The sequence below is a fragment of the Melanaphis sacchari genome, unplaced genomic scaffold (genome assembly GCF_002803265.2).
Source record: "Melanaphis sacchari strain LSU unplaced genomic scaffold, SCAv2.0 Contig42_pilon_pilon, whole genome shotgun sequence".
NCBI lineage: Eukaryota > Metazoa > Arthropoda > Insecta > Hemiptera > Aphididae > Melanaphis > Melanaphis sacchari.
The window spans coordinates 2,754,623-2,772,516 of record NW_020271275.1 but is presented as its reverse complement, the minus strand read 5'-3'; the positions used below and the strand labels follow the sequence as shown (position 1 = coordinate 2,772,516).

Below are 17,894 nucleotides of genomic sequence, written 5' to 3'. Positions count from 1 at the left end.
GCAATCAGTAAAAAAGGGCGGAAAAAAAGTAGGAGTGAATAAACGAACGATGGCGAGCGGCGGCAGCAGCGGCGGTGGCTGAAATCTAAAGTTGTGCACGTACACAATAATAATATAATAATATATACGCGTCGACGACGACGACGACGGCGGCGGCGACGGCCGAAAGGGATGTCGGCGGGCGCTACAGGTCAAATCGATTTCGGCGGCACAAAGATGATGTGGGACCACCGCGAGGTTATAAACGCCCTCGCGCGGGGTGCACGTTCGGCTCGACCACCACCGCTGACGACACATAACTCTCTCTGCGGTTGAGTTTGCGTTATATATATACGTATGTTATACGATAGCATGTCATACAGCGACAACGTTTACGTTATTGTCTTATATCCTATAAATGCAGTAGAGAATTAGAAACCGTTTTTTGGGAAACGTCTTTCTGCCGCGATATTATAATGATAATAATCGTATAGAGAAGAAACGGGCCATGACCGCAGACAATTTGATGTTCATAAAAATATTATTATATAATGTATATTAGGACATGGGATCCGCGAGCCCAAAGAATACCGCGGTGATTACGCGATTATTGAACACGTCTTGGTAACGTCCGATGAGATTTGACGGACGGACAATTTGTACTATGCGTTTTGAGAGGAAGGTCATGACTTATATTGGTGTGTATGAAAAATAAATAATGTTATAAAATGTACCGTGAAAGGAAGGGGAGGGTTCTGTTTTCTGACCGTTTTGTTCTACTGCTGTTTATTTAATAACTATATTACTAATTAATCCTACAATGTTACGGTTGTGCAATTTAGAGCGTTAAATAATACTATACTAAAATAATTGTTCATGTTATTTAAGTTCTACATGTTATTATTATTATTATAATAAACTGTTTAAACATTTTTTTTTCTTTATTTGATATTATATTGTTATTGAAATAATTAATACAAGAAAACAAAATTACTTTTGATTTTAAACCAAAATGTATGCACAATAACAAGATATTATCATCATTAATAATTAAAGTTATAAATTAAGATTTATGTTTGAAATCGATCTTTACCGATATCATTAATTTCGGTAAATCTCCATTAATAATGGATTAATATTTTTTACGATAACTAAAAACGGACAGCCTATCAATTTTCAATTAAATTTATTAAAAAGTAAAATAACGTTCCATGAACTTTTTTATGTACCTATGCGGAAGTAGTCTTATCAAATTACAAGTAAAATATACAGAATGTACGTAAATGGTATTCGCCAAAACTAAAAATTAATTTTTTTAAATTAAAAATATCGTGTGATGTTTTAATAATGAAATAATTTACATTTTCTCTAGAGTATTTTTCTTTTTATTATAAAAGACTTAAAATGTATTAGTTCACAACATGTAATACGTTATTAAAGAAAATAAGTCCGCAAGTCCACTGAGTTTTAATATTAAATTAAACTTTATAAAAATTAAAGTTTTTGGTAGAACAGAGTTTTGTAGCGTCCTTATTAACAATAATAATAAATATTTTAAATTGAATTTAATAACTTTAAGTTAATTAACAAACAATTTTACGGAGTGTATTTGTTTACTTTCGAGGACAGTCCTTCAAGATGGTGAATTGATATGCGATTTTATTTCCAATTTCACAGTGTGGAAATTTCTATAATAATATTATTTTATACGATGAGTTCCCCGAGTGATGGTGATTTGTCACCCCTCGTATAAGACAATCGATTGTACATCTATAAATTAGAACCATATTGAACGATACATATTTTAAAATATTATACTATAGGTATTAGGTATGTATCACACGTCATCAATGTATAAAATGTGATGATTTAACTTAACTATAATTGATTTTTTATAATTAACTTAAGAGCTTAACTAGTTTCATAATTGGATGTTGAAATAGTTCAGGTTTTTTTTTAGTAAACATTGAAAATAATATGTCAAGTTAAAATTAAAAATGTTTTTGAAATGCTCGGTTTTAATGGTTTTGTTCATACATTAATATCTCTTTAAACTTACACGGTTAGGTTAATAATCTGATACTATAAATAGTACTATAATATTAGTGTTATATTTTTAATAAAATAATATTATACATAGATTAACACAAAATATTATTTTTGGGATTCAGATATTAATTGAAAAAGTGGATTATATTTTTCTAAACTGAGTTATATTAATATTTTTTTACACATTAACTTTAATACTTAGAGAGTTAAACTTATTATTTTTTAACTATGTGTTAAATATTCTCTCTAACGGTCTTGTATTAATTTAACTGGAGTTAATTATTTATCTATATTTTAATAAATTAACATGCCGACCTTTGTCAACATAATATCGTGACCGTTCAACACGACCGATTTTCCTGACAAATATTTATCATGTAAATCTGCAAGCTGTAGGGGTTGCAGTGCTGCACTACTGCAGTATAATATTTAATGTAATATACGAATTTGTGTAGTTAAGTGTTTTACAGCAATACCTATAATATGCCTAAAGCCATTGGATTTGGACAATCGCATCTAAAAGACATAACGACGTATATAAAATATGTTTGCTATACAAAATATTAAGTAGGAAATATTATTATCTATGTTTAAAGTACAATATATTATACTATATTAATAAGCACTTTGCGTAATCGCAGTTTATAGAGTGACGACCGATCGAATAGTCGTATATTAAAATGTACACAGGTGTATAATATATGTTGCATGACCTGATCTCCCAGCTTTGTTATCATTGATAACCCGAAGTCGAAATATCGATTTTCTTTTTACCGTGACAATTACCAACGCGCATTGTAAGTCAATTGGACAATACGCGCAACACTATTATTACGTACATGTTATAGGTAATGCATTGTATAATATAATTATATACGTATATATTATCATGATATAATATCCAAGTGATTTTGGAAAATTGAGTTCAAACTATTTAATATTATTATACAATAATAAATGTTAAATAATTTTATTAATTATATTATTAACATAAATTTAACATAATTCATGATATATGTATATATACATATATATATATTTATATGGTTAGTGTAACAATAATAATATTTTAAAACCATGGTAACACTCACCTCCGTAGTTTGGTCTTACTCTTTTGTCATAGCTCAAACTAAACGAATCGAGTATCGCCGATATGTTTACGTCACCGAACATACCACCGCCCTGGGACCTGAAAAATATAATAAATCGGTAAACGTTACATAGGTGTATAGAGGTCTTGAAGCACTCGAATAATATATTTTTATACGTCGAAATGAGAAAACGCCGATCATCTAGACACCTCTTTTACCACTAAGTCGAATTTGAAAATTCATATCACAAATAATGCATTTTATTTATAATAATCAAGTTTAAAAATCATAGAAAGGTATAAAACCTTTAACTCATAGCGAAACATATTATAAAAAATAACGATTGAGCATAATACATTCTAGGTTCACAGATTTAAGCGATAAATAAAATAACACAATTTTAAAAATAAACAGATTTGTGTTATAGACTAATTTTGAAATATAATAAAACGGTAATAATCGAAAAATGAACAAAAAAAAAAAAAGTTAATAAATTACATGTGGATTTGTTATATGATTAAAGCTAATAAAGTTATTGACCATTGTTGTGGTTAAAACGTATTGATTAATATTAATATTAATAAAAAAAGTACATGGCTAGTATATGGCTATCGTTATAGAATCCATCTCTATAGCTACATGAAAAATTTACGATTAGCGGGACTTGTTTAGTTTTGTCAGTTTCATTAAATTTAAAAGTTTAATAACGTATATATAAAATAGTATTCGTTTATTCTCTCATCAGCTTGCTTTTATGATATTTTAACTATAAAGTGAGTTATATAACTTATAAATCCGTAAAAAATTGCGATTAAAAAATCTATATTTCTCGTTTTTAAATTAAATACATAAATTAACCTAATAAGATAACAAATATAATGTTCTAGCATTAATATTTTATTTAACATTTTATTACTAGTGAATTCACTCTAACATTAAAAAAAAAAAAAAATACTAATAAAATAAAATTACGTCGTAAATTTTCTATATTACCCATTTATACGATAGATAAGTGTGAGTGTAACATTCTCTCTCTTAAAAAAAAAAATAAATCAAAAATTTATTACGTTGTCATTAAAAAGAGGAAAAATATAATTTTTTTTTTTTTTTTTAAATGTTGTTCTTTAATGACTTAAAATCATATAAATAAATGTTTTCAAAAATCAAAGCGTGTTTTTTTTTTTTTTAATATTGAGTGTTCACTATTATGTGGATCACTCCGTACAGCATACGATGAAGTCGACAAAAACGCTGCAGCGGAGAGAAACGTACACTACATTGTTGTCCATATAACAACTTCGTACACGTGTATATATTATTTATATCATGTGTATACGACGAAGACGAACTCGTCGCTGATTCGCGGTGCACAGAAAATGAGAGAATACGACAACAAAAAACAAATATATATATATATATAAAGTTTCAGTTCGCGTGCGACGTTACCCCCGATGGCGTCTCTGCAGACGAAAACTTTTCGGAGCGGTAAAAAAATTGTTACGCGAAAAGACGTTCATTTGGTGTATACACACATACCCACATAATATATACATATATATATATAAATGATTTCGAGCAGTTTTGAACGGTGTGCGATTATGTAAATTTCTACACAGCCGAAATACCCTAGGCAAAAAGGTCACCAGTAAAATAAACAAAGCCGCGACACAATACTATGCGTACACATATATTTATATATATATAATGTAATATTACGGTCTGCTGCAGCTCGATATAAATTATTCTTATCATCTCTCTTAGATATTATTTTTCTTTATTTCGTTCTACTTCCCGACAAAACTTAATATACTGTTCAGAACGACCAACGACGACGACGACGACGACGACGACTACAATAAGTACAACAAACAATAACAATGTAAAACGCGTGCTAAAGAAATATAATAATTTATCATAATTATTTATCAATCTATAATATAATATTATATGTATATTATACCGGGTATAATATTTAACGCATAGCACCATTATTATTTCAAAAACATTATTGACATTTTTAAACACTATTTATTTTACCTATTTTCTTTTTATTATTATTATTTTTTTTTATTTTTTCACTTTTTCTAATATCAAAACTCATTTTTGGTTTTTTGTACAAAAGCAGAATACTTTTAGAAGTACTTCGATATATTGCATTTTGAACGAGTAGTAAATGTTTATGAGTTATACGTATTTAAACTTTTAATGAACAGAGTGGAGTGATACGTAGCGGTACCATAAAAAAAAAAGTTGGTCCATTTCAATGTTATTACTAAAACTTTAAATACTTACAGCTAATAAACTAATTACTCAAAATTGTATTTGCATAGATCAAAATACTCCGGATAATATTCTCATTAAAGTATGGAATTAAAAATGTATGTTATAATTTTAAAGAGTAAACTGTCACCATATTTATACTATTTACAGCCACGGTCTCACACGTGTCAATCCCTTACAATATTTATAAACTTGATGGATTTATAAACATTGCTGAATAATATGATTGGTAGTAAACTGTGCAGTTTTATGAAATTATTAACACAACTTTTATAAGGGTTATGATATCTGCACAAGACCTTACTAAATATGGGATGATAAAAAAATATACAAGTAGATTTACTATGATTAGCACATTCTCTTTTTATATTTTAACAATTCTAATTTTTGAAATTTCAAATCAGATATTAATCAGTACATATAGATTTTATATATTCAAAGAAATGTTGATAAAAAGATTATTTTTTTTTTCAAATTTGAACCACTTTTTTAAATATCCAAATTCGAATAATTAGTTTTTAACTTGTTTAAATGTATGTGGGTACTAAGAATAATAGTCTTAAATAAATGATGATAATACATTAAATATAATATTTAAATTATTGTGGGGAAATGTTTACGAATTACAAATAAAATATTAATGTATTAATTGTACAGGTACTACCTAATAAATTATGAATACTTGAAATTGTACGTTTAGTTTTCTTACATAATATTTTATCGGATTGAATAACGGTTTAGAAATGAAAAAAAATGTTAGTTTGTATACCTACCTACATGAAAATAAATAAATATAATAAAATATTTCCAATTATTCAAAACTTCTCAATGTTGATCACAATTTAATTTAAATCGGTGAGAGTACGCAGTTTCTGTTGCATTATAATTTCTTAATTAGAACATTAAAACGAATTATAGATTTTATGATTCAAGCATTTATGACTTAATTATAATAATTTTCTTTGGAGCGTATTTTCTTGCACGTTATACGGAAACGTGAGAAAATCAAATAAACGATATCTTTAAAACACTGCAATTATGTCCAATTTATTAGCGGGGACAAAGATAGAATGAGAACGAGGTGATTGGGACTCTCTCTTCCTAAATTTCTTTTCTAAAAAGAAAAGCGACCAAAGACATATTAAATATAAATAAAAACACATCGTTGTTAAACTAAATATATTAATACATTCCTCGTTTCGCTCTGAATCTATAAAAATGTTTACGACATGAAAACGATTTCAGGCAGCCATGTACCTATACGATGTTTTATTGCGTTCGTTTGAAATAAAACAAAATAAATGTATAACAAGTACAATAAATAAGACCGACGATAATTGAACGCCTAGTATGAATAAATATAATAGAACATGCACATGTAGATACTAGATATACATGAAAAGTTGAAAAACAAAGTACATCGCGTTTCAGCTATAAGGGACGGGCCAAGGATGAGTGTACATGCGGACGACCTTGAGCACTTAATGAGACAAAATGCATTTTATTTTCAGGGTGGTTTTTTTTTTTTTTTTTTTTTAATAACATCGTTACACAGCGTTTCTCCCTTCCTCCCGTGTGGCCTGCGCTGCTTATTACACACCGCTGCAACCGGTGGCGGTGACGTAATAATACTACGACGTTTCGCCGGTGGTTCTCAAATGTCACCCTATTATTGTAGCCCTGACACGAGATAATAAACATAATGATATTCCGTTATAAAATATTGGGCATTTAACAATGTGCACGATAATAATAACATGCGTAATCTTTATACTTTAGTATAGTATGCGATCGTTCAGAATAAAAGTTCGTATGCACGTAGAATATTACAAAATAACGACATACAATTTATATTACTATTATATTAAATCAGGTTTTATACAGTATACTGCAGTACGTATACTTTTATGATCGTAGCTCGACGTTATCTTACACGACTCAAAAGAGACCGCCCTAAGCGATTATATTTACTATAATATATTATGGCATAGGATCCCTAACACGTGACATACAAATTAATAATGTTATTATAGTAATGTATGCTATGAGCATGTTCTGATATTCTAATAAGAAATGTATACGAATAATAAAATATATAAATAATAAGGTTCAAGTAGCATAATGATATTATTATTATGTGATCAAAAACAGCGATGGATCGGCGTGTTGTGTGAATTACGATCGAATAACGTGAAAATAGAATAGACGTGTCGTTGGCGTTACATGAAGGGTGTTGAGTAATTTTGTACGAGAATTGGTGGTTGGGTGGTGAACATCGTCGAATTTACCGATACGGCCGATACGCCACTTAAATCCCATACAATATTAAGGTCGTATAATGTATAGCAGCTATATTTGCGTGTCTTATAATTTGTACACGTCGGTAAGAGACAAAAACTTGGTAATCTACTACATTATTATAATATATTAGGTAACAAAATGTTTATGCTAGATTAATAATATACGATTTTTGTGTGTACTCAATAGTGCTGATTTAAATCGTCCAAGGAGTGATAAATGAAAACATTCAACTATTAGCTTAAATAATATTATTGTTATACTTTAATGGTATTGAATTCTAAAATATTTGAAAATTGTATATTTTTATGATAATTTTGTAATTATTAAATCAAGTATGATCGATTTAAATATTTATCGTTTAATACAAGATGGTAGTATAAAAACTCATGTCTCCATAACAAGCTTAGTTTCTGGAGTTAATCATTTACGTATAAATACTATATTTTTAAAATATAAATATTTGTATTATTTACATGTACCTAAGTATAATATTTAAGTTTTCAACGAAAAAAAAAATAAATATAATATATACATATAAAAATATATATATATATGTATATATCAAGTTGCTGCCTAACCTCTTTTGAAGGGTTTATAAACAGTCATAAACAAAATATATACTCATAAAAAAATAAAAAAAATAAAACACGTAAAAAATTTAATTTATCAGTAATTGTTTCTCCTCTCAACATCCAAAATAATAAAACGTTTCTTAAAATAATATTATATCATTCCATCCATTAATCACTCTAAATTCACTGCAGATATATAACCTATAGAGTACCTATTGTTAAAGTGATCAACAAAACAACTAATATTTAGTGTATTATATTGTACGAAATTTGAAAATTACAAAAACGTTCAATCAATAAGCAGGTGTAAAATATAAATTAGGGAAACCATGGGGGCAAGAGGCAATAACTGTTTCATAATCTTTTCTATTAAATCTGCCGCAAGAAAGATTTGTGACTCATATATATATATTATGATGAAAATATAATACAAAATCATTTTGTAAGAAAACTAGACATGGATTATACACAGATATATTGATCTATACACATATACAATGCTATAAAAATGATTATTTTTGAAAGGACGTTTTCATTTCATGTATTGCGTAATAATACACATTGTATACATTATAGTATTGTACAAAGAAAAAATAAACGATTCAGCACTGTTTTTGTATATTGTATACAACTGCGATGACACCTGTTTTTATATGAATAAATATTGCAGTACATATTAAATTATATGTATATATAATATATTGTATATTTTATAAATATAATATAATATCTATCCATTATATTATAAAAAAAGTTTTGTGAATTTTTTCTTCCACTCAATATAATTGTTACAGAAATCCAAAAATAAATTAATATTTACTTAATACTCTTTATTATTTAAAAAGTTTCGTGTACCAACTTTATTTTTGAATATTTTAAATTTCAAGATGCAAAGGGAGTTGAACGAATCGACCGGGGGTCAGAGTCTACTATAGTGTGCATTATAAATATATATAATATATTGTATTTAGTTATATAATTTATTGTGTAAACTTATTACTTAAACAATAGACTTAATCTTTTATAAGATATACGTATATTGCTATATGCATATATTTTGCAATAATCAATGGTGTTAATATATGATTGGAAACTTGAGAGGAGTGGACTATATCGTCCTTAATGGAAAAAATTAGAAAACAAAAAATGTATACATTGATTTGATTTTATAATTTCTTTAATCAATTGTCATATAAATAATATTGAATATTAAAAAATGAAAATGTTGTGTATACTTATTATTTACATACTAATAAGTATGTTTTATATATCTACAATATCTATATCCGTTGTAACTTTATGGAATCATGAGACATGAGTCTTATATGATATAAAACAACAGTATTATACAATTAGGTATACTGTGCTTTTTTATATATGACATATATTATACTTTTATACAATATAATGACAATTCAATTTTATTTTGGTATGTCGTTCAACGTTTTTAGTGTTTAATTTCACCTGAAAACACAATTATATTATGATATTATATTTTCATATTCTGTTTTTCTTGTATATTTGGTGTAGATAGGTGTAATAGTAAACTTTTTTTCTTTTTCTTTTTTGTAAAAAAATCGAATCAATGTTTACAAACAATTTTTATCGCAACATACTTTTTTTAGATTTGTTTACATTGTGCAATAGCCCATTTATGTTATTAATTTTCTATTACAAATCAGAATATATTAAAAAAAAAAAAAAATACACCGTGCATGAAGTTATAATCAGAGTAGCCGTATTAATTTGTCGTTAAAAATGCCCTTTATAACACATCACCGATTTCCCGACTATTACGTGTGTATTTGTATATGCGTGTGTATATGTGTGTCATACAAACATAATTATATTATAAATGTCATACAAAATGCCGAACACAGCCGTAGACAAGACGTCCCCAAGAGAATGTATTATATATAGTAGATAAGCGTATGTGAAAAAATATTATTGCTACAATGGAAAACGACAGAATAAATGTTTTTAAATATTAAAAAACCTCTTTGAACGTCCGAGTGGAGGGCCGTGCATGTGTGATGCACACACGACGATTCGGAAAGGCGAAAAAAAAAAACGGGGGAAAAACTAACATCCGTTACACGCGCAATAGTATTTATCACGGGCACGCACACTTAAAATACACAATATTATGTAGGTATATAATGCTTGCGTACAACAATAATAGTTTTAATATAAAAGCGATGCAAAGTCAAAGCAGGGATGGTGAAACTCATATTTTCGCCGTTTTTATTGTTCTTCGATAGGTATAGAAAAACTACTGCTGCACTTAGTGACCGTTAAATAAAAGCGTAGGTTTTCCGACCAGCGCTTCTCTGTATGATAATACATACACACATACACGTTGCAGTAGCACATCATAACTATAATATTAACCATTTATTGATCCGTTTAGATCGGTTTTCAAACTCGACTGTGTGTTGTATTTATAATGAATTGATACGTACGTGAGCGGTCAGAAAAACTATTTAATTTCAAAGTGATACTATATTCGTTCATGAAAATTGGCAAGAGGGGAAACAAGGTTAGGTTAGAGTTTTGGTCCACTAAAAAATCGTTTAAGCCTACTATTTATATAATATATTACACAAATTGACAATAGTTGTTTTTCTATATGCATATAGAATATTTTCTTGGTTAATAGAAAAAACACAGAAAAAAAATCTTTATTTTCTTTAAAGCGTGTTTTTGTATACGGCAATCGACTGTCATCATTTTAAACATAGTTAGTAGAGTTTGATTTTTCTGCATAGTTGGTTTCATTAAATTTAATTATTCGGTAATATGAAAAAATAGTTCCAGTGAAGAACACGGAAAGTTTGAACTTGGAACGTTTGTTAAAATACTTTTATTCTCGATATTTTTAAATTTTTTTCATTTATTTGAATTTTAAGAAATTAGATCCTCCAACCATAATAATAGCTGATTTTCACCCATGTCTACTTTTTTCATTAATGCTTTATAACAGTGATAAAATACTAATAAATGTTTTATTCTACTCTAAATCGAATGATCCTAATGTTACCATTAACGTAATAATATAATAATTATGTTGACCGGTCCGCGCCAGTCCGAACTAAAGACTGGGCGGGGTTGGACGAGTGGTTTTATGGATTTCAAACGTCGTCTTCTGCAGAACAACCGACGAATACCGTGATTCCGCGGTCGTGGTATGTCACGACATTATCGTAACTATATGAATATTATTAAGCGCCGGGTTTACCGCTCCGTCGGTTGTCATTTTACCGTGTCAAAAATTCGATAGGTTAGCCCAAGTCTGAAAATGTTGCTGTAGATCGTGGTCAATGAACGATACCGCGATCCCAAAGCAGCCCATCTTTACGTATACGTTAAACGGCAAACCACGCGAAAGTGACTGCGAACCCCCTCCCCCCTCCCCACGTCATTTTTTTGAGGTCCTCAGCAGATCGGCAATATGCCATCCACCCACACCTCGTCTAGTGATCACGTGTATAACGACAAGACAACATAGCAAAATGATTTTCATAATTTGTACTTACGCGGCGTGCGCGTCCGGCGGCGCTATCGGCGCCATAAAGACGACGCAGGCCACGAGCCATGCCGTCGCGGTCACCGTGTGCGTGGCGCGGCCGGTCATCGCGACTCGGGCGTGGCGGTGTGATCGTCGAAGCAGCAGCAGCACGCAGTCACCATCGCCGCCGCCACCTCTGCTCCCGCTAACGTCTTCGGCGTCGTCGTCCTCGTCCTCGTTGTGGTCAGCAGCGGCCCACCGGTGTGCCGTGAACAGGACGCGCAGTAGGATTTCGTCAGCAGCGCTGGTTGCGGACCACTTACATAGTGGTCGGAAGGAAAACGGAAAACGGGCAGGAGAGAGGAAACCGCTCCGGAAAAACGGAAAAACTGCAATAAAGGCGTCCCCCGCGCGCGTCTCGCGAGCGTTTTCCGGGACTGGCCGGAGGATTGGACGGGAAAAGGTTTCTGGGGAAAATAACGGAACGAACGCGACGAGTGTGAAAATCGGGCGCGCACGCGCGCGACGGCGGCGGCGAAAACGATTCAAACAACGACACGACAGCGACAACAACAGCGACAGCAACAACAGCGGTGGTGCGCGCGTCGTGGTCCGCCGCTGTCTCCGGTGCGAACGTTCCCGGAGGATCTCCGCTTTCGAGCAGTGCTTACCCGCAAGCAGCTGCTTGGCGGCGGTGGCGGCGGTGGCGGCAGCAGCGGCGGCGGCGGCGGTGTACGACGACGCCCGCCCCGCCGCAGGTGCCGCCGGCGCGCACCGCCGCGGAATATGTGCACGGCACAAGCGCGGCGGCGGTTACCGTTCATGCGCCGTAAGCACGCCGCCGCCGTATTGATTCAATCGGGCCGACCTCTCCCGTCGCCGCCCGTGCGTTGTCGTTAAACTTCTCTCAGCCCGCGAACACTGCACACACACACACACACACACACACACGCGCGCGCACACACACGCGCGCGCGAGCGTTCTCTCCGGCGCGTCTCCGTCGACCGAAATCTCTAAACGTAAACGACACAAGTACCACCCCTCAGCCCTCAAAACTGAAGAAATATGGCATAATAAGAGGGGTGATTCACCTGCAAGCATGCACCCTCCCTTATTTTTCTTCCGATAAAAGAATTTATTTAAATTTTGATTTCTGAAATTTTCAAGCAGACTTATCAAGGGCTACCGTATCGTTAATATTTATTTTTTCAAAACGCAAACATTTTTCACACTGTATATATGGAGTGTGCTGCGATGGTGATAATTTTTTTTTTTGTTTTTTGACTATGCTTATTTGTGTGTACTTTAAATTATTGTGAACCGGATGATTGTTTTTATTTTATTTTTTTTTTTTTAAACGACAGTTTTATTTTGAATGAGTAGTTTTTGAGTTATTTAATTGTATGGATTATGGATAAAAATCCTCAAACGTGTTTTTACAAAACTATGAAATATATATATATATAATATTTATTATTTATTCTGATGTTTATTCTAGATTAGTGTATTAATCACTTAAATTTTCAAATCATCATATTCTTCACCTTTTCCAAACCTACTATCCCGGACCTATTATCTAACTTCATTTGATAAAAAAAAAGTTTGCATTGAACACTCCTTGAATGGTGTAAAACATCTGAATATTTGTAAATATGCCACTTAAGTATATTGTTATATTGTGCATTAAAAATCCATACGTATAGAATTAAATTAAGAAAATAATTATGCAATAAGTAACTTGCAGATTTAGTAGTAAGCCGTAATTAGTAAACATCAGTAGGCCAATAAAAATTAATTATATAAACATAAGAAACTAGGTTAACCTATGATAATAGGTATATATAATAACAAGAGAAGATTAAAAGGAGGTTTTATGTGGTGACCGCTCTATTCGGTCACTATATAGAACATCATGGTTTAATAAAGTGCTTAAATTTTAAATTGTGTGTGTTTTATTTTTATTCGTGTGCGTCGAAGTAATTGGCGTGTACGACAAAGTGGCGCCAAACTTGGGGCTCGAACCCACGACCCTGATATAACGGGATAAGATTAAGAGTTTTTAAATAAAAAATAATCTAATACTTATAATATACGACAATATTTAAAACCTTTATTAAACAAAACTTGAAAAAAAAATGAATATTTATTACATTAATAATAAACGTTAGCATGTTAGTGAATTACTCTATGGTATATTATAAAAATGTATATTATACAACTAAATTTCTAATCCAAAATTGACCAGTGTTTCATCAATGATTTTTTGGAAAATGGAATTTACACTAATTATGTAAATTATGACGAAAACCACTTTATTGTAAATTCTAAGAAACGTGATAAACGGTCAAATATTTATATAACGTATATAACTGTAATTTTAAATTTTAGTGTAGGTATATTATTATATTTGAGAAATATAGCTTGAAAACACAAAAGTCAGATTTATTTTTATCCTCCTTGATACTCGAGTGGTCATACTTGATTGTACATACATATAATAGGTTTGTATATTTCGGACTAGGGGAATGTGTTGTTGGTGAGATTATATTATTATATATTATCGTTGTGATTTTCTAATATATTATGATTGTTCCCCGTCGATCGAAATCTTTAAACGTAAATGACATAAGTGCCCAGTTGCCAAAGATATTTAAGATTTTATATGATATAATATGTAATGAAATGCATGCATTAAAATCTAAATACGTTTCAAAGATAATTTGACAATCTAATGACATAATATTACGTATACTAATTATGTAAATATAATATGTTCGCGACGAAGACATAAAATATTGTACATAATTAATACGTGACAATTACAGACGAGTCTCAATATGACTCAACTGTCCCTTGAAGTTATATACACTCAATTCTCTGCACCGCGGTTCTTTTAAAAATAATTGTTGTGCAATAATGTTAGTAAAGAGAAATTCTGTAGCCAAATCTGTTTCTATTTAACTGAATTGATATCCGTTTGAAAAACGAATTTTGTTAAAGCGTGTTTAATTGTTTCCCAATTAAACTTGAGATGTATTCACTGACAACTTATACTAGATAAGTTGGTTACCGTTTTTCTTGGTGAGGCAGCCAAAAACGTGTATTTCATTTCTCATTTTTACAGAGAAGATGGGGTGAACACACTCGGTGAATCATCCTATACATAATAATGTGTACAATATGTATTTTTGAACGGAAGAACGTATCTTTGGAGAGATTATAGTACTTAATTATATTTTTATTTAAATATAAACAACTTTATTAAATGTAGATTTTCTTGGTTATGTTTAAAATTATCACATTTCATGATAAGTTGTTAAATATTCCACATACTTTAAATAGGTACATTTTTTCAAATAGTTTACCAATAAGTACATAATAATAATTTATTATACAGTGTTTTAATAAATATAATATATTGTATTTTTATATTTACTTATTTACAGGCATAATATTATATTCAAAAATATTTCTATAAGAAATCTGTTCAATCTGTGTTAATTTTAATTGAGAACGTCCTGATAAATAAGTTAATAATGGTAAACCATTTTTAATATAGCCACACATACTTTATAATTTATTACTTTAATGGCTACTGTTCCTTGCACATTTATTTGTTTTTATTTTTAATTTAATTTTATTTTTATGCGATTATAATTTTAAAAATGAATGTTAAATAAAAACTTTTTTTATAGATATCTGGGCAAAACTAACTTTACAAATATTTACAGTTTTTGACTTTTTTTATTACATAAAAATCCGCTTATTATTGTAATTGTATGATATGTGTGTATATTGGTTGTGAATAAACTATAAACACCAAATTTTTAAAATTGATATTATTTTATATTTGAGATGATTGGATAATTTTGCGTTTTTTCCTTAAGAAAAACACAATTAATCCACTGTAAGTGATTTTTTAAGTTTCAAAGAAATTATAAAATATCCTATTGACCAAAATATCTTCTAATATTAGAGAAAACGTAGTATGTAGCATGTTTTAGAGAATAAAACAGTATTTACAATGGAAACACTTTATATTTTCTTAGTAAACTGATTTTCCAATGCATATTTACCTAGTAATCTTAGCTAAAACCGTTTTGCAGTATGTACACATCCTGTACATACAGAACGTTTTTGTGGAGAGATGTTGCACTTAGCAAAGTTTATTTTTCCCGTAATACACACGATCGCGTACTAGAGGATAACGGAGTATTTCTTCAAAATGTAAGAAAAAAAAAAATGTTTAAAAACGAAGGACGTCTGTGACTAATAACGCGTGCAAAAAAAAACTAAATAAATAAATGAGCGAAAAACGATTGTTACAAAGTGAACAACAAATTAATCGAAAAACTCTGCATTTTCCCAACCGTATATCATGATTTTTTAGTTTCACTATCATCAGGCGGTATATTCATAGCTGTTAATCACCTAATATTTCAAACATCTAGGTATTTGCCGTATTATACGACGTATAACAATATACGGCGTGAATAGAAGACGAGCGCGGCGGGCGGCGAGACCGACAATTTCGCATCTCCACGTCGCGCGAGCCCATTCATACGGAACGAGTTTCGGGGCAGCTGCGGCATCGGCGACGACGACGACGGCGGCGGACCCGAGAGAAGTACACCCAGGCGCCGGGCCCACCCTTGTCGCCCACCCATCGCCGTCGCCGCACCCGCCGCCCGGGTTCGACCCGGCTTTCGTCCGAAACGGTTTTGTCTTCAATGGCAAAACGATCAATGGACAGACGAAAACAATGGCCAACGCGCGTTCTCGACGCTGCCGCCGTTGCTTTTTTTTTCCACCTTCCAACACCCTTCACAACAATATTATTATTGTTTACTAAATATGATGATTTTTATTTATTTGTTATTTTTTTTTTGTCGCTCGTTCGAAAACCGTTCGGAGTGTTTAAAACACAATTTTATTTTCCATCTCTTTTCGCGAAAATGCTAATAGTATTATGATGTACATCGAATAATATTCTAATATTTATATGTTACTCTTGCGACAGTGTATCGACGAGTTACTTCACTTAATAGCTACAAATTACTGTAACGAAATTAATTTTTAATTAATTTGATGGTAATTTAATTACGTTTTACTTTGAGTAATTTATACGCAATTTAAGTTTCTTTTTTGTGATAAAATTATTAAGTTACTCGTTGCTTTTTTTTTCTAATACATACTTATTAAAAATTAATGTATAATATTATATATTTTTTCTGACAGTAATATATATTTTTTTTTTAAGTATTTGATAAATATATACAATAAATGATTATTTAGAAAAAATTTGTTATTTAAAATACATTTAAAAAAAATAAAGAAAAATTTGTTAAGTAATTGTTTTTTTGATTCTTTCATAACATTTTTACATTTTACCATATTGATGATTGTCATTATATCTTGCTAAGATCAGCCAAATGTTGGTCCAATTCATAAGGTCGATATAATGTTTCGTCCACAAATTTTAATCCAATATATTTTTCGTCCAATTTATTCAGTCTAAAAAACTTATTTAAAAAATTCATTATTTGTTCAAATTTTAATTACTTTGGTTTCAACAATAGGATTATATTGATAGGACTTTTTAATTTTAAACTATTATTCTTAATTAATTATTATTTCTTTAAAAATAACGTTTTTAACTTAAAAACCACACAATTAAGTATGATTCAAAGACCTGACCCAAGAAATATTAAATATAAAAAAAAACAAATCTTACTTATAAACAATGGGTTTTGCTATCATTATTTGTTTAACGAAAACTGTCACAAGTAATATTGGAGATGTAAAAACCGATCAGTTTATAACACAAGGTTATATATAACATGAAGTCATTTAGAGAATTTAATTATTTTTAACGTAATGAATCGAAACAGCTACTAAAGAATCACGTAACTCGAAACCAAGAGAAATATTACAAGGTACAGACAATATTTGTAATGAAGAAAATTTTGTAAAATTTATATAATAAAACAGATGAATAATTTACAAAACAATAGAACAAGACCTACTATACCGCATAAGTTATAACTTTCATAAGTTATAATATTACGACACGTGATGAACCATTTGTTGTATGTGATAGTGAAATAATGAGCC

The 17,894-nt window shown here is 30.5% G+C and overlaps 1 protein-coding gene across 2 annotated transcripts in view; it reads right to left on the bottom strand.

Moving 5' to 3' along the window:
- LOC112597629 (gamma-aminobutyric acid receptor subunit beta-like) overlaps positions 1 to 12,293 on the bottom strand; it is a 55,155-nt gene extending 42,862 nt beyond the window's left edge. For both annotated transcript variants that reach the window (XM_025343747.1, XM_025343748.1), the window contains exons 1-2: positions 11,809 to 12,293; positions 3,120 to 3,217 (exon numbers count right to left, since the gene is read on the bottom strand). In XM_025343747.1, coding sequence (XP_025199532.1) covers positions 3,120 to 3,217; positions 11,809 to 11,906 — 196 coding nt within the window. In that variant the 5' untranslated portion in view covers positions 11,907 to 12,293. The remainder of the gene's footprint in view (positions 1 to 3,119; positions 3,218 to 11,808) is intronic.
- Between the last annotated feature and the right edge of the window lie 5,601 nt (positions 12,294 to 17,894).